Raw genomic sequence first — 22,221 nt, forward strand, 5'->3', positions numbered from 1 at the left:
CACTGAGTCGGAGACGACAATCAGAACATCGAGAGGAAGAGGTTTTGCAGTTACAAGTACTGCCAAGACCTAATAGTGACTGAGTACATACCTAATGTTTACAGAACAAAAGAATGACTATGATTGGAGAGGGGCGAGATCTGCAGTTAGAGATCTGGGCACGATCCAGAGACAATAAAGTCAAGTGGGTTAGAGCAAAGGGACACACAACTTTCATTTACTCTGTGTCAGACTTTTAGGTGTCAAAGGGTCTTTGGTTCACAGCTCTCTTTCCCACTTCTATTTTTAACGTATCTGCTTCACACCCTTAAATACTGTGTTCATTAGTTATTTCACATATATATCATATTTCACCTAGATTGCATATTCCCTATATGCAGATACTTTAAAATGCTTTTGTATACTGTAATATAGTGCAGTATTTCCCTCCCACCCCTCATCAGCAGTTTCACTTTCTGTGGTGTCAGTTACCCACAGTCAACCATGGTCCAAAAATATTAAAAGGAAAATTCCAGAAAGAAACAATTTATAAGTTTAAATTGCACACCATTTTAAATAATGTGATGAAATCGAGCACTGAGAGAGACAACATTCACATAACTTTTATTACAATATATTGTTACAATTATTCTATTTTATTGTTATTGTTGTTATTCTCTTACTGTGCCTAATTTATAAATTAAACTTTATCATAGGTATGTATAGGAAAAAACAGTATATATAGGGTTTAGCAGTATCCGCGGTTTCAGGCATCCACTGGGGGGTCTTAGAACATATCCCCCACAGATAAGGGGGGACTGATATACCAGGCACACAACTGACACTCTGTTAATAATGAATGATAAACATGAATACCAACCAAAAGAAGACTCCCATTAACTCAAGCAGGATAAATGAGAATGGACTATTTTACAAATGGAGAGATGAAATGTATGGCGCGTCCTGCCAATCAGCTACAGAGTGGCCACCATGACTTAAGTTCCTTACACCGTTCACTTCTCTATGGCCACCGCCAGGTTTCTCAGGAAGCTCCCACCTATCTCCTAGTGTCTAATGCCACTCAAGCAACGCATCATTCATTCTCTGTTAAAGCCCAAACACAAGGCACAGGGTGGACAGGGCAGTTATGACTTTATTGAGGTTTTTTAAATTAAAATGCTTCACAGTAGAAACCACAGCCTGCAGAGGAAGTAGCCTCCTAAATGCTTCCTGCCCAATGACCCACAGATTGAAGAATTTAGCTTATTCGCTATTTCCTTCCATCTCAGTGCCTAAGGGGTAATGGATGGAAGTGGAGAGAATGACCAAAAAGGGGCGAGGAAGAGGCTCGGTCTTAAAAGAAAAACCCTGAAGGGCCTCAACTTCAACTAGCTGAAGTTTGTCTTACAGCTATTCATCACCCAGTTCCAGCCATTCAGGAATAAGTTAAATACAGTTTTGCCACCTCAGCTGATGACAACAGGTGGAGCTTTCCAGAACTCGGGCCTCGTTTGCACTAGTTGCCAATATCACGGCTGCCAAAATCACCAAAGGAGATTTTAGGACAGCTCCTCTCCCGTCTCACTCCGCTCGGTGGGAGGCCCAGGCTTCGCCCCAGCAATCAGTCCATCTGGCAGGCTTCATTTACGCTTCTTCTCTTGTGTGCTGGTGAACCAAGAGTCTAGGAGCTTCTTGCTGTAGTATAACTGCCAGGCGTGTACTTGGACGGCCAGCACCAACACCAGGTACATGACGGAGACAGCAGAAAAACCGAAGAGGAAGCGGTAGGCCTTGCCATGGCGGTAGAGCTGCTGGGCAGCAGGGAACATCTCCATGCTGCCATAAATGAGGGGGGCGATGGAAAAGAGCCCCGTGCTGATCATGGAGAGCACCAGGTAGCTGATGTTGTTGCGGGGGAAGGAGAGGAGGCCCAAGAGCGAGGGCAGGATGCTCAGCAAATACGGGTACTCCCACTGATAGGGCATGGCCACTTGATCATGTGACAAGAGCCTCAGGTGTCCCACGCTCATCTTGGCAACCAGCAACAGCCATAAGACCAGATGCACGTAGATCAGCTTCTTGATTTCATACTTGAGGGTCACACTGTGGGGCAGAGCAGAGGGAGAAGTGCCTTGCATTCAAAATGTGCTGACCACCAACTATATGTCAGGCAAGTATACTGGACAATGAGATAGAAATGGGAATAAAATATAGTTCCTACCTAGAGGCTGGGCACAAGGAACACAGGAAGAAAAATAATTAGAAAACAAACTGAAGAGCTCTAGTTAACATACATTGCAAGTCACATGTGATGACAGGAAGCAGTAATCAATTCTGCTTGGGAAGCGATGTCTGAGAAGGCTATCTAGAGGAGGGTGACACTTGAGCAAGGCTCTGTGGGGCGGGTGGAGATGGGCATTCAAAGCAGAGGTAACTGCATGCAAGCAAGAAGGCTCGGATAGACATTTGTGTCCCAGGAGAGCCTATGGTGGGGTATGACAGGAATCTTAGAAGGGAGGGGAGAAGTGGGATATGAAGTTGCAAAGACTACAAAGTGTCAGTTTAAAGGCCAAAGTAACTCAGAGGAGTATTTAGAAAGATGACTTTGCACCGCAGGAGTATAGCCTAGAGGAAGGAGGTATTGGCAGGGAGAAAACCAGCTCATGCTGCTCATACTTCTCCAGCTAGTGTTGATTTTTCATCTAAAGGAGTATGCATTTCTTATTCTTCCAACTCTCACAGGTCCTAAATGTATCCTTTTCACATCCCAGAGGGCAGTTTCTGCTCTAGGCAGGCATGAAAACACTTGGGTTGTGAGGTATCCTTAGGCAAGGATTTTTAAGATAAAAGTCAGGGTCCAAAGAGCTTGTCATTCTTTAAAAATCTGGCGAGAAAGATGCAAAAAACATTCTGGAAGAGTTCAATGGATTTAAGGAAAGAAAATCTTTAAATATTTTTTTTATTTTTAAAATACTCATTATAGAAAGTGCGGAAATGTAGGGGAAAAAAATCAGTCACCTCTAGACTTCAAGATTCATTAAGCCAGGGACCTTTTCGTTTGTTGTTAATAAGCTTCTTTATTGAAGGTATAACATGCCTACAAAGACCACGTCTGCTTTTGCTCACTATCATATCCTCAGTGCCTAGCACAAAATGTATGATGGGTAGAAACGCAATAAATACGTATTTGTTGACTGAATAAACTAATGTAGAAATACTCCTTATGTGAGGGTGTTTATAAAATTCATTTTAGGTAGGGAAAGGCTGGCCTTTACGACGCTCATTCCCCAAAAGAGTCCGAAATGGAACACTCATCATGTATTGGGCAGACTCGTATTATGTGCTGGATCTTTTGCTACGTCCTTTATACAAATTATTAGCTCATTAATTCTTCACCCAACCCTAAAAGGTGTATTACTTTTTTCCATTTGCGGGTGAGAAAACTGAGGTTCAATTAAAAATTATGTCCCCGAGGTCACACAGCGGGGACAGCATCGCCGTGACTGGAGCCCAGGCGGGTCTGGACCCCCTCAAGTCACAGGGCGGATCAAGAGGTGGAGTCTATCGGAGCGACAGGGCTTCCCAGGATTGGGGACAGGCCGAGGGCCGTCGCGGGAGGAGGGGACTTGCCAGGTGAATCCGGGACTGGCTAGAGAGTAAGAGCTTAAGGCCGGGGGTATGTGGGGCGGGGGACGTTGCTTTCCAGGCCCTGCAGGCTCCGACTGGGGAGAAGGCCTCTGAGCGCATCGCCTCATTTCATACCTCATCTGGTAGTGCTTGGCGACGCGCTCCCGGTGCTGAAAGTCGCTGCCGTCAGTGCCGGCAGCTCGCGGGCCTGCCCGAGACGCCATTGGCCGAGTCACACGGACCCTCTGCCACCTGCAGATACCGTTCGCACCCCCTCAGCTCCGCCACCCCAACAGTCTTACAATGTGAGAACTTCCGGCCTTTCTGTCTCTGGAGGACCGACTCTATGGTCACTGCCCCCCTACACGCATGCGCACGCTTACGCGCGCGGTCTTTTTCTCGACCCGCTGGGGCCGCCCCTCTAGTGGAACGTGCCGGAAATTAACCCCGCCCCGCCCCTTCCACCCCCAGCGCTGGCATCTGTTTGCCTTCTACCTGTAGCGGATTCTCTCGCTACTCGAGCACTTTCACGTTCTTAAATTCTAATATGAGTTTAAGATGCCGTTGTCCCCATTTCACAGTTTGGCAGGGTTCTGTGACTTTCCTAAGAACATGTATCACACAGTCTCAAAGAATCGCCCCATGGGTTACATAATCGCTGCAAAGAGAATAGGGTAAGATTGCAGTGGAGAAACCTGGTGTGCACCCCCTCAACAAAGTAATCAAGGTTAACTTGACGATGGGTGGCCTGATGGCTCAGCTGGTTAGAGCGGGAGCTCTCAACGACAAGGTTGCTGGTTCAATTCCCACATGGGATGGTGGGCTGCGCCCCCTGCAACTAAAGATTGAAAACTGCGACTGGACCTGGAGCTGAACTGCGCCCTCCACAACCACATTGAAGGACAACAACTTGGAGCTGATGGGCCCTGGAGAAACACACTGTTCCCCAATATTCCCCAACAAAACATACACACACACACACACACATTAAACAATTTTTAAAAAGTTAACTTGACCACTAATTGATAGGTCGGCAGATTAAGGAATATACATGGTCAGGCGAATTAAGAAAATTTTTATCGTAAGAGAGAAAAATCTATAGGGCTGAGCAAAAGATGGCTATAGCCCGGGGCTGAATCTAGAGGAGATTGCAGCCCGGAGGGAGAGGGTGAGGAGGATTTTATAGGGGTTATGCTGACAGCGTACATTGTTAGAACAGAAAATGCTGACTGCCTGTAGTCAGTAGCTGTTTTGTGGCGTTTTCTGTTATCTCAAGTTTGGCTCTGTCTCAGGTGCAGGCCAACAGACATTTTGTTATTTTCTTGCAGACGTGGCTCTGCCTATAAGTCGAGGACTCTGAGACCAACATTCAGAGACCTAACACTAATGACACCTCGTGCCTCCTGATACTCTGAGATATTCCTGCCAAAGACCTGGATCTAATCATGAAGAGATGACAGATAACTCAAAATAACTGGACTGTACTTTTTAAAAATGTCAGTGCCATTAAAGAAAAATAAATTGTATAGAGGCAGAAAGTTGAATGGTGGTTGCCAAGGCCTTGGGGAAAAGGGAATGAGGAGTTGTTTAATGGGTACAGAGATGAAAAGGAAGACGAAAAAAGTTCGGGAGATGAATGGGGTGATGGTGGCACAAAGTGTGAAAATACTTAATGTCACTAAACTTAAAAAATGGTTAATTTACCTATGTAACTTTACTAACAATTGTCATCCCAATAAACTTTTTTTAAATGGTTAATTTTATGTTATGTACATTTTACCACAATTTAAAAATTAAACACATAAAATTTAAAATTATCTGAAAAAAGCATCTTTTTATATGTTTACAGGTCATTTGAATTTCATTTCCCTGAACTGTGTTCATGTTCTTTGCCCACTTTTCTACTGTTGGTCGTTTCAATTCACATACAGATAGAAGAGGGAGAAGACAGAAGAGAGGAGGGAGGGAGGGAGAGAGGGAGAGAGAGACAGGAGATTGGCCTCTTGTCTATATTCGTTGCAATGTATTTTTCCTATTTATTGCACGTATTTTGACTTTACTCATAGTATTACAAGTTTAACATGCAGAATATTTTTTGTAATGTAGTTGAATGTATAATTTTTTCTTTTTTGGACTTCTCAATTTTGAGTAGTAGCCAGAGTCCTTCTCCACTCCAAGGTGTCTCAAATGATTTTTCTGCACTTTTGAGTTGGAGAACCACGTGCAGACATCTGCCTCCCCCCTGGAATATGATCTTTTCTAAGAGGGATAAGAGCCAAATCATGTGTGTCCCCAGCAGCCCACTATGCCTGGCATAGTGTAAAAGCTCAAGAAATGCTTGTTGAATAAAAAAATTCCAACTGAGACAAAACTATCCACTTCTCCTACACACCTGAAGAATCCTCAGGTTCATGAAGCCATTCTCCCTCCCACCCCCACCCCCACCCCTCCAACAGATATTCTCCGGCTTTGGCTTGTAGTTATCTTTGTCTTCATTGAGTCTGCGGCTCATGATGCACCAGGTGTTCTTCAGGGCAAGACTGCTTGTGAGTCATCCATTCGCCGATCATGGGACACCAAGCACATGATGAACAGTCAATAAATGTTTGAGGCATGAATGTCCAAGGGAGGGGCCGAAACTCTTTCACTAGAACTTTCTCCCCAAAGTATTTGTTTATATGTACTTTTCTACTGGGTCTTGGTCTGCCTTAAATTTTAGTGATTTGTGTTCCTGTCTCTTCACCCTGCTCATTCCCTTCTCAAATCCTTTGCAATGATGTTTCCTTTGCCTTGAATGTTTCTTCTCCTCCAGGACTTCAAAAGACTGGCGGTCAAGCCCAGGCAGAATGCTGTAAACTGAATGTTTGTGCCCCCACCCTCACCCCGTAATACATATGTCGAAACCTAATCCCCATTGTGATGGTATTTGGAGGTGGGGTTTTTGGGAGGTGGTATTATGGAAGAGATTCCCTTGCCCCTCCATCACGAACCAGAAAGTGGGCCCTCATCAGACCAAATCTGCTGGCCTATTGATCTTGGACTTGCCAGGTTCCAGAGCTGTGAGAAATAAATTTCTCTTGTTTATAAGCTGCCAGACTATGGTATTCTGCTATAGCAGCCCAAATGGACTAATGCACTCCAGGACTTCAAAAGACTGCCTTCTCACCAGTCAGGATTTAGCTGAAAGCTCCCCTCCCCTCACACTTTCCTAAATTCAAGGCCAATCTAGCTCTCCAGTCATTTGCTATCATATCACTGTGTTTTGTTTTCTTTCCAGAACATCATTATCTGAAATTATTTTATTTGCATATTTGTTCATGGTAAGAGGTCCCCCTCCTTCAAGAATGTCAGCTCATTGAACTGTAAGACAAGGCTGTCTTGTTTCCTGCTGTATTCTCTGCCCCAGGAGGGCTGGCACATAGCAACTAATAAATATTTGATTAATGAATGCATGATGGTTGCTTGGGAGCTCCTCCAGGGAAGGATTTAGATCTAAATAATAATGATGATGGTGATGATAGTAATAGTAACTATTTCTTGAACCTGAAGAATGTACTAAGTTCTATAGCAAGTACATTTCATGATTATCTCATTTAATCTTCATGACAACCTATTTTTAATTCCCATTTGTCAGATCCCACTGAAGCTTAGAGGAGTTACATCACAGTTTAGTGCTAGACTGCTGGTTTTCAAAGTGGGGTCCCTAAGTAGCTGCAGCTTCAGGACCATGTAGGAATCTGTTAGAAATACACTTTCGTAGGTCCTACCCCTGGTATACCAAGTCAGAGCCTCTGGGGTGGAGCCCAGCAATCTGAACTTTAACAAGCTCTCCAGGTGATTCTGATGCACTAGTGTGAAAAACTCTCTGCTAACAGAAAGATGAGCTTGGACTCTTTTTGCAAACCACATTAAAGAAAAAAAAAAAAGGGTGGTCATGCCTCAGTTGGTTAGAGCTCGAGCTCTGAACAACAGGGTTGCCAGTTCGATTCCCACATGGGCCAGTGAGCTGTGCTCTCCACAACTAGATTGAAAACAATGAGCTGCCGCTGAGCTTCTGGAGGAGAGGCCAGATGGCTCAGTTGGTTAGAGTGGGCGCTCTTAACAACAAGATTGCAGGTTCAATTCCCACATGGGATGGTGGGCTGCGCCCCCTGCAACTAAAGATTGAAAACGGCATCTGGACTTGGAGCTGAGCTGTGCCCTCCACAGTTAGATTGAATGACAACGACTTGGAGCTGCTGGGCCCTGGAGAAACACACTGTTCCCCAATATTCCCCAATAAAATTTATTTTTAAAAAAACATTATTGAGATATGATTCACATACAATTCTTGCACTCAAATGTCCAATTCAATTATTTTTAATATGTTTACAGAGTTGTGCAATTATTGCCAAAATAAATTGTGATTAGATTAATGGATTACAACATTTTGTCTCATCTGAAGGAAAGCCTGGACCCATTAGCACTCCCCATTCCTCTCCCACCCCCCAGCACCAGCCCTAAGCAATCACTAACTTATTTTCTGGCTTTATAATTTTGCCTATTCTGGACATTTCTTACAAGTGGAATCATAAAAATATACATGTGATCTTTTGTGACTGGCTTCTTTCACTTTGCAGAATGTTTTCAAAGTTCATTCTTGTAGTAGCATGTACCCTTTTTACTGACAAATAGCATTCAATTTATGGTTATACCACATTTTTTAATCCATTCATCAATCGATGAACATTTGGGTTGTTTCTATCTTTTGGCTATTATTATTATTGCTACGGACATTTGTGTATAAGTTTTTGTGTGGACGTATGTTTTTATCTCTCTTGGAAATCTACCTATCTTTCTATCTATCTAGCACTAGAATTGCTGGGTCATACGATCTTACCCTCTTCACACTACACATTTCAGCTAGTTTTAGTCTCTGCTATTATTAAATAATTATATTATCAATAACACCAATTTCTCTTGTATCAATTAAATGTCTCTGTTGAAAAGCCCTTTAATTTTATTATCGCGAATCCTCACCTCAATCCTTTGACACAGGAATCATTATCCTTGTTGTACAAGTGAGAGAAATTGGGGCTCACAGAAGGAAGACAACTTGTCTATACTCAAACAGCTAACATGGGTGGAGCTGAGGCCACAACCCATAGCTGTCTGTTTTCTGTGCCCTCTGTGCCTGATATCATGGCCTGGGCTGTACCCTGTCCCAAAGCTTTCGAAACATGACTTGTCCTCTCCTTTCAGGCCTTTTCTGGAAGTTAGGCTGGCCTGAAATCCCAAGGGTGGGAGCTGCACACTCACTCCCCATGCTCTTTTCCCCAATTGGGGCTGAAGGCCAGGGGAGGGGCTTCCCCAGGAGCTGGAAATAAAATGGAGGGAGGCCTAGGCTGAGCAGGGAAGTATTGTAAGGAGGTTAGGAGGCTGTGAGGGGGAGGTAAGGAGTTTTTTGTTTTGGGGTGTTTGATTTTTTAGCTCCTGGAGAGCAGGTGAGGTGGGGATTGGCAGAGTTTTGCTATGAATTGGGAGTGAGGCCAAAGCTAGCCGACTTGGGGAGTGCAAAGTTGGGGAGAGGGCTTTCACAGACAAGGCTAGCCTGGGGAAACCACCTCACCCCCCAGTTGTTAGAAAGAAAGTGATTTTACCTGACTGGGGTAGGGGCTTTTCTTCCATGACCACTCCTTGAGACCTCTGTGCCAGGCTCTCTCTGCTTTGGGAGCTGGAATTAGAGAGAACATCTCAGAGCCAGGCACCCAGAAACTAGACGGCTAAGGCAGAAATAGACACTTGGCTAGGGAACGGGAAGGGCAGGATGAAGGGGAAATTCTGTGAGCCGTGTAAGAAGACTTTCCAATGAGTGGAAAGCAATGCAACTGGGGCTTCAAGGCTACAAACATTTAGCCCTGGGTCAGAGAAAGGCCTTGCTGGTAGAAGGACCTGCCTGTGCAAAGGCTTGGAGCATGAAAGAGCTGGAGCACAGAGGTTTAGGAGAGAAAGTGGTGGTAGGTGAGTCCAGGCCTATCAACTAGAGCTGTGCTGTCCAGTATGATTACTAGTAGCCATAAGCCACAATTACTATTTAAACTTAAATTAGTTAACATTAAATAAAATAAAAAATACAGCTCCTCAGGCATACTAGTCACATTTCAAGTGCTCAATAGCTACATGGGGCTAGTAGCTCCAGAGATGGAGAGAATAGATACAGAACGTCTATCATCGCAGAACAGCCCTTGGGTCCGTAGGAAGCCTCAGAGGGTTTGGATTGCTCAAGGGCCCATGGGAGAGAGCTGGCTTACATTGCGCTGCCTGGCCTGTGAGGGCCTGACCAGTGAGGTCTCTGGACTATAGGTGAGGGAACAGTCCCCAGCAGTGTGAGGTGGTGTGACTCACCTTCTGCCAGCGTAAAGTGGACTCTGCCCCCAGGGACAGGAATTAACCAGGCTGGGCCTCTTCGTCCTGGACTCGGGATCCCTGATCAGTGTAACCAGAGCCGGGGTCAGAGAAACATGGAGTGAGTGGTTCTAGGGATGGCAGAGCAGCTGCTGAGTGGAGCTGAGCCTGGTCTCGGGAGGGTCTCCGGTCACACTTCGTGTGCCTGGGGTTGGACAGGAGAAGGGCTGGGGGAGGCGTATATGAGCTGAGAGGGGAGACCAAAGTGGAGGGTTGCTGGATGGGGTGGGATCATACTGTGTCAAATGATGAGAGAAAGGGAACCCCCCCAGCCCACTATAATGAGCTGTTTCTGCTTCTTTCCCAGGTCCAACATAGTCCAGCTGGCGAGGATGGAATATGCCATGAAGTCCCTCAGCCTTCTCTACCCCAAGTCCCTCTCCAGGTGAGGAGAGCTAAGGGTAGAAGGGAAGGGCACTACCTGTGAGCTGTAGAGCAGAGCTTCTCAAATTTCAGTGGGCACATAAGTCATCTGAGCATCTTGATAAAATGCAGATTCTGATTCAGGAGGTCTGGATCGGGACACAAGATTTTGCACTTCCAACAAGCCCTCAGGCGGTGTTCATGCTGGCCCTCACCCCCAGCCACCACCACACGTTGAGTAGGAAGAGGTAGACACTGGGTTTGGTGCTTTCATTCTTGATCTCATTTAAACCTCACCACGTCTTTGGGAAGTGGGGATTATTATACCGAATTAATAGATGGGGAAACTGAGGCACAGAGCGGGTGCTCTCAATCACCTAGGAAATGGGTAGTAGGGCCAGGATTTGAACTTGGGCCTGCCTAACTCCAAAACCCAGGTTCCCGGCACTCCTTCTCTGGCTCTGTATAGTGTATGTCAGACTGCAAAATGCCTTACACTTCCCCACTTCCTCTCACTTGACAGGTGAGAAGAGTGAGGCAAGGAATGAAAATGGCATTGGGGGAATGTGGAGTGATCTTCTACCACCTTGTTCCTCCTTGTGGTCTGAGAACCAGCAGAGTCAATATCATATCATTTGGGAACTTACTAGACATCTAGAATCTCAGGTCTAGTGAATCAGAATCTGCATTTTATCAAGATCTCCAGAGGTCTTCTATGCCCATTCAAGTTTGAGATGCACTGATCCAGCAGGCTTTTACGTAAGACTATCTAGAGCAGGTTTAGTGGGGACTAGGGGGAGAGGAATACAATAAGCTCAGCTTACAGGGGTTGGGGAGTGAGTTACCCTGTTATGGGCAGCAGACAGCTCATTTTGATACCTCCCACTGCCCTCAGGTATGTGGCAGTGAGTACCTCGGTGGTGACTCAGCAGCAGCTGTCAGAGCCCAGCCCAGAGACCCGCAGGGTCCGGCCCTGCAGAGTGAGCACCGCTGACAGGAGTTTGCGGAAGGGCATCTCGGCGCACAGTCTGGAGGACCTCCTTCACAAGGTTTGGGGCAGGCCTACCCTCTACACAGCACAACCACTGGGACCTTGGCTAAGAGTTGGCCCTGAAGCTGCCTCTGTCCTCCAGGTCATGAGCTGGGAGTTCAGCAGGGATGGAGTTCATGGCTTAGATGGTGAAAAGGTTTTCTTTCTGATGCCAGCTCCAACGGGTGGGTAGAGCCAGCCTGGAGTGTTGTCCAATTGATTAGTGATGTCTGTTTGGTGACAGGAAGAGGGCAGTATATTGCTATCCTATACCAACATCAGGTCAGTGGTATTTTCAGAGCATATTTTTATTTCTGGAAGGACCCTTAGGTAGCCTTTTCCAGTAATTCTTAAACTTGTAGAAGTGCCTGGAAGTTGGGGAAATGGGCAAGATTTTAGACATTCCCTTCCCTGTGTCCTCCCTTCAACCAGAGCAGTTCTCCTTTGATCTGTCCCCTACATTGTTGGTCTTCCATGTAAGGCTTTGTTAATAGCTGTGGAAGACTTTCTCCAAACTATTGGTCAGGTAACCTTCCAGAGGAGGAAACTAAGGATACACAACTCTTGTGGATGGTAGTCATAGCAGGCAAGAATGACACCCTTCTCCATTTCCAGGCTCCCTCTCTACTTGGTTGGAGGTAACTTCTCCCACTGTCTGGCCTACAGCCTCATCTAATCGAGCTCAGTAGCCTTCATGTGCTTCACTGCTCCATTAGATTATCAGCTCCAGGAGGTGGGACCCTGCTCATCTGCAAGCCCAGGTGCCTGGCACAGATCAAATGTTTGGGTTAGGCTTCCAATGACTAGTCTGTTTAACATATAGAAATCATTGCTGACCTAACCCTTTATTCTAGGTTCCCCATTTCTCTGAATTAGGTCTATTCTTCCTGGGAGCCAATTTCTCCTCCCTTGTGAGGCTTCTGATGGTGCCAGACTACATTTCTTGTGAATCAAAAGTGATCTTTTACACTGAGTCTAGAATCCGTACTATTTATCACTTTAAGGTCTGGGGACCACTTCCTGCATGGCCTTGTTAACACCTGGCTTCCCACATTTCACCTCTGAGACTGTTTAGGTCATCAGTGAGGCCCAGGGATTGTGATTTTTAGCAGGTTCTTCAGGAGATTCTTACAGCTGAGTTTGGGAACCCCTAGTCAGAGTCCTAACTCCAGAGGATGCAGGGAGGAACAGCAGGGAAGGTCCAGCTTTTTAAGATGGACCACAGTCAGATGTGAATCTTCCAGAAAGAGCAGGGCCATCATCTGCTCATGACGGCTCAGCAGGCCATCATCTCACACACTTTTGCATTTAATTATTGTGAAGGCTCTAAGACTGTACTGGCCTCAACTTAGATCAGTCTATCTAGCCTCCCTTTCCAAATTTGGCAACAGGAATAAAGGAGCACAGAGAGGGTAAGGCAATATGGTTGGCAGTGAGCAGAGTATGTCCCTTATTGGCCATGGCAGAGAACTGTTGGGTTTTATTTTAAAAGATAAGTAACAGTAAGCCATTGGAGGATATTTTTTAGAAAAACTAATTTTGAAACAATCTCAGACTAACAAACGTTGCAAGAGCAGTACAAGACTTCACTTGAATCACTTGCGTCTAAGTTGCTGTCATGCGGGGCAGCCTGCGGGGGATCCTGCCGACTACGACAAGTGTCGTGCGGGGTGTCAGGCAGGGTCTCTGGTCCCGCTCCCCACACAAGAACGCAGGATATGGCTAGGCCAAAAAGGAACACCCACGGAGCCATAGGTAGGGAAGTCATACCACTATGGTCTCGCTGGGTTTACACGACGTGCGACCTGCTGTCCGCTTTGCTGCCAACCGACCGACTCTCCTCCACTCTCCTCCACTCTGCTTCAGTCTCCTCCTCTCTCCTCGACTTCCCTCCGTAGCCGCGGCAGTTATATTAGTGGCCAATGGCTCAATGGTTACAGCTGACGGCCAACCAGCCACAGCTGATGGCCATCTACTACCTGAGCCAGCACCTTTCCACATGAGGCCGAGAGCCTGGAAACTGCTTTCTGGGGCTCTGTCCCCACAGTTGCCAACCTGAGGCCTATCATTTTTGGATACTTCAGTGTGTGTTTTCTTCAAACCAGACCTTCTCTGATATAACCACAATACAGCCGTCAAAGTCAGGGAAAATAAATGGTACATGACTACCATTTAATCCTGAGACTCCATTCAAGTGTTACCAATTGTCCCAATACTGTCCTTTGTGGCAAAAGGACCCAGGTCAGGATCAAGTGTTCTATTTAATTGTACATCACGTTAGTGTCCTGCAATCTGGAACAATTTCCCTGACTTCCCTCAATTTCCCGGACTTTCATGGTTGGACTGTTGTGAAGATTGTAAGCCAGTTGTTTTGTTTACTGTCCTTCAGTTTAGAAATGTCTAGTTACCTACAATTTTGAATTGTCACATTATTGTGTAACGTGGATGATTTGAATTAAGAAGGTCCAGTTAGCCTTCTCTGGGTAAAGTTATTATTTTTCCCTTTGTGTTAATTATTTCTGGGGAGGTACTTTGTACTAAGTAAACATACCATTCTGAAGCTAACTTTCAATGTATTCACTTACTTATATAAAACAGGACGCAAGCATTCCTATTTAAATGGGCTATAAGGATGGTAACAGATTATTTATTGATGCTCAGATTGTCCCAGACTTAGCCAGTGGGACTCTCTTCAGTCCTACTTCTGTGTTGTGCTTTCTGATTTTCTGGCACAAGGTATTGCAGGTTTATCTTGTACTTTACCCGCCCTAGCTCAGTTTTTCTAAGGAGGTCTTCATTTTATTAGGTTGGCGCAAAAGTAATTGCAGTTTAAAAGGTTGAAAATAATTGCAAAAACCGCAATTACTTTTGCACCAGTCTAATAGTAGAAAATGGTATTCAGAAACCAAGATCTGGGAGGTAGGTGTGTTCATTGTTATTGGTATGTTGCTGATCACAGGATTTTAAACAGAAAAATATGTTCTCTTGTGAATCCAAGTAAGAAGAGTAGAGAGAATTCTGTTACTCCAAGGTAACTAGTAGTGTGGCTGTGAACGTCCTGGTCTATCCTTACACGCATATAACTTACTTACATGAGGTTATGTAGTACGTAATGTGACTTTTCATTCTGTGACATGTTGTGGGTCTCTTTCCATTTTTAATTACTATAGTATAAAGTTTAGTAAATGAACATTGTGGTCCACGTACTCTTGCAGGTGACTTATAGCATTTTTACTTAAAGTTTATTGGGGTGACACTGTTTAGTACAGTTACATAGGTTTCAGGTGTACAGTTCTGTAATACATCATATATACATTACATTGTGTGTTCACCACCCAGAGGCAGTTCTCCTTCCATCACCATATATTTGATCAACTTATAGCATTTCTTGTAATCATAACCTTGAGGTAGTTACTATTATTCCCATTTTTTAGAGGCAGAGGCCAAGTTCACTGGGATTTAAACCCAGGCCGTCATCTCATACACTTTTGCATTTAATTATTGTGAAGGCTCTAAGTCTGTACTTGCCTCAACTTTTTAGATATTGAAACTAGTTCAGAGAAATGAGATAACTTGATTAAGTTCAGAACAAAGAAGTAGGGAAGCTAAAATTCAAACCTAGGTCTGTTTATCTCTAGGGTTCACTATCCAAAGCAATAGCTACTAGTTACATGTGGTTACTGAACTCTTGAAATGTGTCTGGTTGAAACTGAGATGTGCTTAAGTATAAAGTACATATAAGGTTTTGAAGACTTAATATGAAAAAAAAGTAAAATCTTATAAAGTTTTATTTTGGTTATATATTTTTAGATCGAATTAAATATATTACAAGTAATTTCACCTGTTTTAATTTTAATGGGACTATTAGAAATTTTTAAATTATAAATGTGTGATAAAGAGCATCTGTGAAAAACTGACAGCTAATATCTTACTGGAATTCTGAAAGCTTTCCCCTTAAGATAAGGAATAAGATAAAGATATCTGCTCTTGCCACTTCTATTCAACATTGTACTGGAGGTTCTAGTCAGGGTGAATTGGCAAGAAAATAAAACAAAAGGCATCCTGATTGGAAAGAAAGAAGTAAAACTATATCTCTCTGCAGATGACATGATCTTGTATATTAAAAACCCTAAGGAATACACACACACACACACACACACACACACACACACACACAATTAGAGCTAATAAATGAGTTCAGCAAGGTTGTAAGACATAAGCTCAGTCTATAAAAATCAGTTTTATTTCCATCTGCTGGCAATAAACAATATGAAAATGAAATTGAGAAAATAATTCCATTTATAATAGCATCAATAAGAATAAAATATTTAAGAATAAATTTAACAGACGTGTAAGACTTACAGGTTTAAAATTAACATCGCTGAAATAAATTAAATCGAACACCTAAAGAAGACCTAAATAATGAAAAGACAAGTGTGCTCAGGGATTGGAAAACTTAATATTGTTAAGATGGTAATATTCTCCAACTTGATCTGCAGATTCAATGCGATAGTCACCATGAAAATCCCAGCTACTCTTTTCATAGATATTGACAAGCTGATTCTAAAATTTGTACAAAAATACAATGGACCCAGGATAGCCAAAACAATCTTGAAAAAAGACAAAGTTGGAGCACTCACACTTCCTGATTTCAAAACTTACTACAAAGCTACAGTCAGTAATCAAGACTGTTATATTGCCATAAGGGTAGACACACTGTATTAGCTTACTAAGGCTGCCATAACAAAGTACCACAGACTGCTTAACAGCAGAAATTTCTACTTAACAGCAGAAATTTATTTTTGCTCAAATCTGGAGGCTAGGTCAAGGTGTTTTCAGGTTTGGTTTCTTCTGAGACCTCTCTCCTGGGCTTGGAGATGGCCATCTTCATGTTCACATGGTTTTCCCTCTGTGTGTTTCTTTGTCCTAATCTCCCCTTCTTATAAGGATACCACTCGTATTGGATTGAGGCCCATCCTAATGACCTAATTTTAACTTAATTACCTCTTTAAAGATCCTATCTCCAAATACAATAACATTCTGAAGTACTGGAGCTTAAGACTTCAACATATAAATTTGGTGGGGGAGGGATATAATTCAGTCCATTATACATACAAATCAATGGAATAGAATTGAAAGTCCAGAAATAAACCTATGTTTCAATCATCCATTGATTTTCAACAGGGTGCCAAGACTATTCAATGGAGAAAGAATAGTCTTTTCAACAAATGGTGGTGAGACAATGGGATATCCACATGCAAAAGAATGAAGTTGGATTTCTATATTACATTATGTACAAAATTAAGTCAAAATGGATTGAAGAGCTAAATGTAGTGCTAAAACTATAAAACACTTAGAAGAAAACATAAGTAAATATTAGTGATTTTGGCTTCTTAGATATGGCACCAAAGCACAAGCAACCAAAGGGAAAAAGCCAGACTTCATTAACACTAAAAACTTTTGTGCATCAATAGACACTCTCAAAAAAAAAAAAAAAGAAAAGAAAAGAAAAGAAAAAATGAAAAGGCACCCCACAGAATGAGAGAAAATATTTGCAAATCACATATCTGATAAAGTTTTAATATCAAGAATATATAAGGAACTCTTATAACTCAACAATAAAAAGACAACCCAATTAAAAATAGACAAAGGATTTGAATGGATATTTCTCTAAAGAAGATATATAAATTGCTAAGAACACATGAAAATATATTCAAGATCATTAGTTATTAGAGAAATGCAAATCAGAATCACTTCATACCCATTAGACTGGCTTAAAAAATAAAAGACAGACGATAACAAGTCTGATGAGGTTGCAGAGAAATTGGAATCGTCATAAATTGCTGGTGGGAATATAAAATGATGCAGCTGCTTTGGAAAACAGTTCCTCAAGAAGTTAAATATGAGGTTAATTGTATGACTCAGCAGTGTCGCCACTAGATATATACTCAGGAAAATTAAAAATATATCTTTACCCAAAAATTTGTACATGAATGTTCATAACAGCATTATTCATGATACTCACAAATGGAAATAACCAAAAGTCTATCAATTGATAAATCAATTAAAAATGTGGTTTATCTGCATAGTAGAATATTGAGCCATGAAAATGAATGAATCATGCTACAACATGGCTGAACCTTGAAAACCTATTAAGTAAAACAAGGCAGTTTCAAAAGATGACATAGTATATGATTCCATTTATATGAAATGTTCAGAATAGGCAAATCCATAGAGACAGAAAGCAGAGTAGAGGTTGCCAGGGGCTGGAATGGAGAGTGACTGCTAATGGGTACTGGGTTTCTTTTGGGGTGATGAAATCAGATAGTGATGGTGGTCGCTTAATTTTGTGAATATACTGAAAAACAATGAATTGTATCTTTTAAAAGGGTGAATTGTATGACATGAATTATATCTCAATAGAAAATTATATATGTAACTCCCATTATAGATATGTATTTAAAAAAATTTTTTTTTATTGGGGAATAGTGTGTTTTTCCAGGGCCCATCAGCTCCAAGTCAAGTTGTTGTCCTTCAGTCTAGTTGTGGAGGGCACAGCTCGCTGGCCCATGTGAGAATCGAACCAGCAACCCTGTTGCTAAGAGCTCGTGCTCTAACCAACTGAGCCATCCAGCTGCCCCCCATTATATTTTTATTAGACAACACTGTTCTAGAACATTAACCAGGACCCCAGGTACCAAGGGGTATCACAACGTAGAGTCTTTGGATGGTGATACCACAGCAAAAGCCTGGGTTCCAGTCCCATCCCACACACCCTGGCCCACTTGTTCTTTCCCTGACAGCTGAGGTGATACGATATGGGTCTTCCCATACCAGCTCTGTGGCTGCATGGGGATGGCAGAAGCATCACTAACTTTATTCCCCAGGTCCAGTACACCCTCAGGCTGGCAGACAAGCCATTCGTCTTGGTGCTGGAGGAAGACGGCACGATGGTAGAAACAGAAGAGTATTTCCAAACCCTGGCAGACAACACAGTGTTCATGATTCTCCAAAAGGGGCAAAAATGGAAGCCCTCATCAGAGCAGGTAAAGTACCACCTGTTGAGGGAGAAGAGTGGGAGCCTGGGAAAAGTCTCTGAGGGGTGCCAACCACATGGTTGTCTTGGTGCAGGGCACTAGGTCCCAACTCTCCCTGTCCCGTAAACCTGCCAAGAAGATTGATGTGGCCCGTGTAACCTTCGACTTGTACAAGGTGAACCCACAGGATTTCATTGGCTGCCTGAATGTAAAGGCGACCCTCTATGGCACATACTCGCTTTCCTACAATCTGCACTGCTACGGGGCCAAGCGCATCGTGAAGTAAGTGAATTGGGATTGGCTGGGGACAGGTGGGTACCCAGCAATGGGAGAGCCCCTCTCTGCTCCATGGACCTCAGCCTTCTAGTGCCTGGAGGGGTGTTAATGCTGACACAGCATGACAGTAAGCATTTGTCTAGAACTTATGGCTGAACTAGTGCTTGAGATTTCACTAGTGTGTGCCAAAGGAGTACATACACTCCTCCAGGTAGAACAGGTATAGATTTAGTTTTCCTAATTACCTTCCGCTAAAACAAATTCTTTTTTCACTTAAAATAGTAAGTTTCCTTAAGTAATCTTCTAATCAACTATTTAAAAATGAACATGTGTCAAAGATTTTATTAAACTCATTAATGAGAGAACCAGCAAGAAGTCACAATCAGTTCAAAGGACAATTCAAAATCCCACCTGTGTAATGTCCATCAAGAATGATGAAAATTGGGGCAGCCGGATGGCTCAGTCGGTTAGCGTGCGAGCTCTTAACACCAAGGTCGCTGGTTCAATGCCGACATGTACCAGTGAGAAGTAACAGCTTGAGCTTGGAGCTAGGCCACTGGTGGATTGAAAAACAAGAACCTGACATTCTGGAAAAATACACTGTTCGTTAATATACCCCAATAAAAATAAATAAATAAGTAAATAAGTAAATAAATAAATAAAAGAATGATGAAATAAACAGCAAATAGAAAAAAATTAAATGAAAAACAAAGAATGCTGAAGTAAATTTATAAATACAAAATTGGATTTTTCCATGGCGGTGAGAGAGATGAAATAATTGTCCCTCCATAGGATAGAATTACTTTGCATGTCTATGGACAAGTAGTCATTGTATTGTCTAATGAACTTTAAAAACGTTTTACTTTACATTTGAAAGTCTAATCAAGCATCATAGGAAGCATGGAAATATATTAACTCGTAAGACGAGTACTGTTATGGTAGTGTTTCCTAAATTCAGCTGCTCCAGTGGTGCTCTAGAAAATTCTTACCCCATTAGATGGATGTAACCACTGAGGCAGAGGCCATCCAATTAGTCCAGAGCCACAAAGCTAGGGAGTAGCAGAGCATGACCTCTTGCCAGTTTCTTTTGACAGATTCTACTCCTCTCCAATTGCTTCATTTAGTATTTACTGAGAACCCACTGTGTGCCTGTCCCTATGCTGTAAGCTGAAGAATAAGGTGTCAGAACAAGCTCTATGAAGGCAAGAGTTTCGGTTGCCTCTAGTACCTTGATGAATGCTGGCATAAAGCAGTAATTCAATTTGTAGAATGAATGAAGACACACATATGATCCTTGTTTTCAGGGGGCTTCTGAGAAATCCTTCTCAGGGTACCCAGAGTTCTGCGAGGGCCTATGTAGCTAGAGCATAGCAGACTTTCTTGGCTTTCTGAGTTTATTCTCTTGCACACCCAATCTGCAGATGAGGAACCTGAGGCTGCGTGGTTCTGCTTGCCAGAGGCGACACTCAATAACAGGCTTGAGCCTGGCTCTGCGGCTAGAAGTTCCATTTTCCTCTTATATCATGCCCTCTCTTGTTCCGGGCTTGCTGCCAGTAGTTTGAGGATTTCAAAATCTAGAGCAAGAAGTTTCAGTCCATTTAGGGGACGTGGGACTCTCGGACCTAAACACTGGAGACATCTTGGTACCAAAAAAAAAATTAAAAAAAATTGCAAGCTAGAGTCAGTGTAGTGAGTTAGTGGTGTTGGCTAGTTGTTTTTCTTAAATTGTGCTAAAATATGCATCGCATGAAAGTTACCATTTTAACCACTTTTAGGTGTACAATCCAGTGACATTCACAGTGTTGTGTAATCATCACCACTATCCATTTGTGGAACTTTTTCATCATCCCAAACTGAAACTCTGTCCCCATTAAACACTAACTCTTCACGCCCCCTCCCCCCAGCCCCTGGTCACCTCTGTTCTGCTTTCTGTCTCTGTTAATTTGCCTCTTCCAGGGACTTCATACAAGACTTGTCCTGTGTCTGGCTTATTTCACTTAGCATAACGTTTTTAAGGTTCATCCATGTTGTAGCATGTGTCAGAATTTCATTCCTATTTATGTCTGGACAACTGTTTTAAGCCTCAATTCTCTAATTTGAGAGATGGGTATACTTCTCGAGAGTAATCTTTTCATTTTTAAAGTATTTTTATGTGTAGGTGTTTATGGTTCTAATTGTCTTTCTGCTCCTCTCCACCTCAACCATAACTTATTGAATGAAGGTTAATAGAAGACAAATTTTAATATCAGCCAGGAAGTATTAATTTTCCTTTTTCCTTTTACCTGACCCCCCTTAGGACTAGACACCCCTAGTGACTCTCGTCTATCTCTTTTAAACATTCGGGTAAGGACTTGGTTAAAGTAGTCAAGCATTCAACCTGTTACTCTTGACCCCATCTTTCCCTGTGTTAAGTGATCAACTTCTTAACCCTGTGTGGGATCAAACTGGTATCTTCATGCCCAGGACTCTGAAAAATTAGCTTGACTACAAATGACTTGGAAAGGCCTCAGAATCTAGAACAGACACTGGGCAGAGTTATGATCTTCATGTTATGTAGACCAGTCTGATTGGTCCAAAGTAATACTACAAAAATAAAAGGCCTTGTTAAATGAGCTTGAATTTTGCATGAGAAAATAGAGAGATTGTGGACATCTCAGTTAAGATACAATTGCAGGTAATGCCTGTAGCCCCTTTCCCATTTGCTGAAGGAAGGCAACCTCTGTTCCTGTTTGCACATCACTCTACAAATGATGAAATTATGAAGGGAGCATGGGGAAGGAAGTATTTAGGGGATGCAGGCAAGGGTTTTCTTTGTGTTTTGACTCTACTACCTTCTCATTCCACCCAGGGAAGCTCTTCGCTGGGCCCTCTTTAGCATGCAGGCCACAGGACACGTTCTGCTCGGCACCTCCTGTTACATGCAGCAGCTCCTGGATGCCACAGAGGGAGGACAGCCACCCAAGGCCAAGGTCCCATCCCTCATGCCAACCTGTCTGAAGATACTGCAATGAAGGCCCAAGTCCTCAGAGGCTTTCCCCAGCTGAGGACTAGACTGGGGACCCCATGCGCAGCTTGTAGCACCCAAAAGCCTGGCAGAGAGCTTGTTGCCTCCCCACACCTCCCTTACCCCCACAGGACCGTGAATGTGGAAGCAGGGGGAAGGGCTGGAAACCTGGGGTGGCTGACCAAAGGGTACTGAGGCTTCTTGGCCTGGCCCAGCTCCTTCCTGCACAAGGTAGCTTAGCTGACCAAGACTGGTCACCAGCAGGCTAGGCATGAAGTCTGCCCTTAGACGCCTGTCTTCACTTGCTATACTTTCATTACACTTCCTACCTCCTGGCTCTTATCCCTAATACTCCTGAATAATAAGGCTCACTAATGTATTATATGAGAGAGTTCACAATAAATGAGTTATGGTAATACATCTTCTTTGCCTGTGTTCTTGGGGAATGAGGGTGGGATTCT

At 43.2% G+C, this 22,221-nt stretch overlaps 2 protein-coding genes across 4 annotated transcripts; one reads left to right on the top strand and one right to left on the bottom strand.

The window, feature by feature from the left end:
- Positions 1–1,114: 1,114 nt before the first annotated feature.
- On the bottom strand, positions 1,115–3,943 carry JAGN1 (jagunal homolog 1). The gene is made up of 2 exons (XM_033131960.1): positions 3,742–3,943; positions 1,115–2,082 (listed from the first exon to the last, which is right to left on the bottom strand). The coding sequence occupies exons 1-2, from the start codon at positions 3,828–3,830 to the stop codon at positions 1,620–1,622; spliced, it is 552 nt and encodes a 183-aa protein (XP_032987851.1). The 5' UTR covers positions 3,831–3,943; the 3' UTR covers positions 1,115–1,619.
- Positions 3,944–8,971: 5,028 nt separating this feature from the next.
- On the top strand, positions 8,972–22,180 carry CIDEC (cell death inducing DFFA like effector c). Of its 3 annotated transcripts, XM_033131964.1 has the most exons (7): positions 9,972–10,111; positions 10,358–10,435; positions 11,309–11,462; positions 18,331–18,489; positions 18,575–18,762; positions 21,053–21,099; positions 21,605–21,737. In XM_033131964.1, the coding sequence occupies exons 1-6, from the start codon at positions 10,107–10,109 to the stop codon at positions 21,066–21,068; spliced, it is 600 nt and encodes a 199-aa protein (XP_032987855.1). In that variant the 5' UTR covers positions 9,972–10,106; the 3' UTR covers positions 21,069–21,099; positions 21,605–21,737. The 3 variants fall into 3 exon arrangements, with proteins under 3 accessions (XP_032987854.1, XP_032987855.1, XP_032987852.1); XM_033131963.1 differs by lacking the exons at positions 9,972–10,111; positions 21,053–21,099 and adding an exon at positions 8,972–9,037 and having other exon boundaries at positions 21,605–22,180; XM_033131961.1 differs by lacking the exon at positions 21,053–21,099 and having other exon boundaries at positions 9,977–10,111; positions 21,605–22,180.
- Positions 22,181–22,221: the final 41 nt, after the last annotated feature.

This window comes from Rhinolophus ferrumequinum, chromosome 17, assembly GCF_004115265.2.
Source record: "Rhinolophus ferrumequinum isolate MPI-CBG mRhiFer1 chromosome 17, mRhiFer1_v1.p, whole genome shotgun sequence".
NCBI classification, from domain to species: Eukaryota; Metazoa; Chordata; class Mammalia; order Chiroptera; family Rhinolophidae; genus Rhinolophus; species Rhinolophus ferrumequinum.

Bases quoted from the DNA above. Each gene is read 5' to 3' on its own strand.
- JAGN1 (XM_033131960.1), bottom strand. From the start codon at position 3,830: ATGGCGTCTCGGGCAGGCCCGCGAGCTGCCGGCACTGACGGCAGCGAC. The intron at 2,083-3,741 runs GTATGAAATGAG...TCTGCCCCACAG, and splicing joins GCCAAGCACTACCAGATGAG to TGTGACCCTCAAGTATGAAA.
- CIDEC (XM_033131961.1), top strand. The intron at 18,490-18,574 runs GTAAAGTACCAC...GTCTTGGTGCAG, and splicing joins GGAAGCCCTCATCAGAGCAG to GGCACTAGGTCCCAACTCTC. The intron at 18,763-21,604 runs GTAAGTGAATTG...CATTCCACCCAG, and splicing joins GGGGCCAAGCGCATCGTGAA to GGAAGCTCTTCGCTGGGCCC.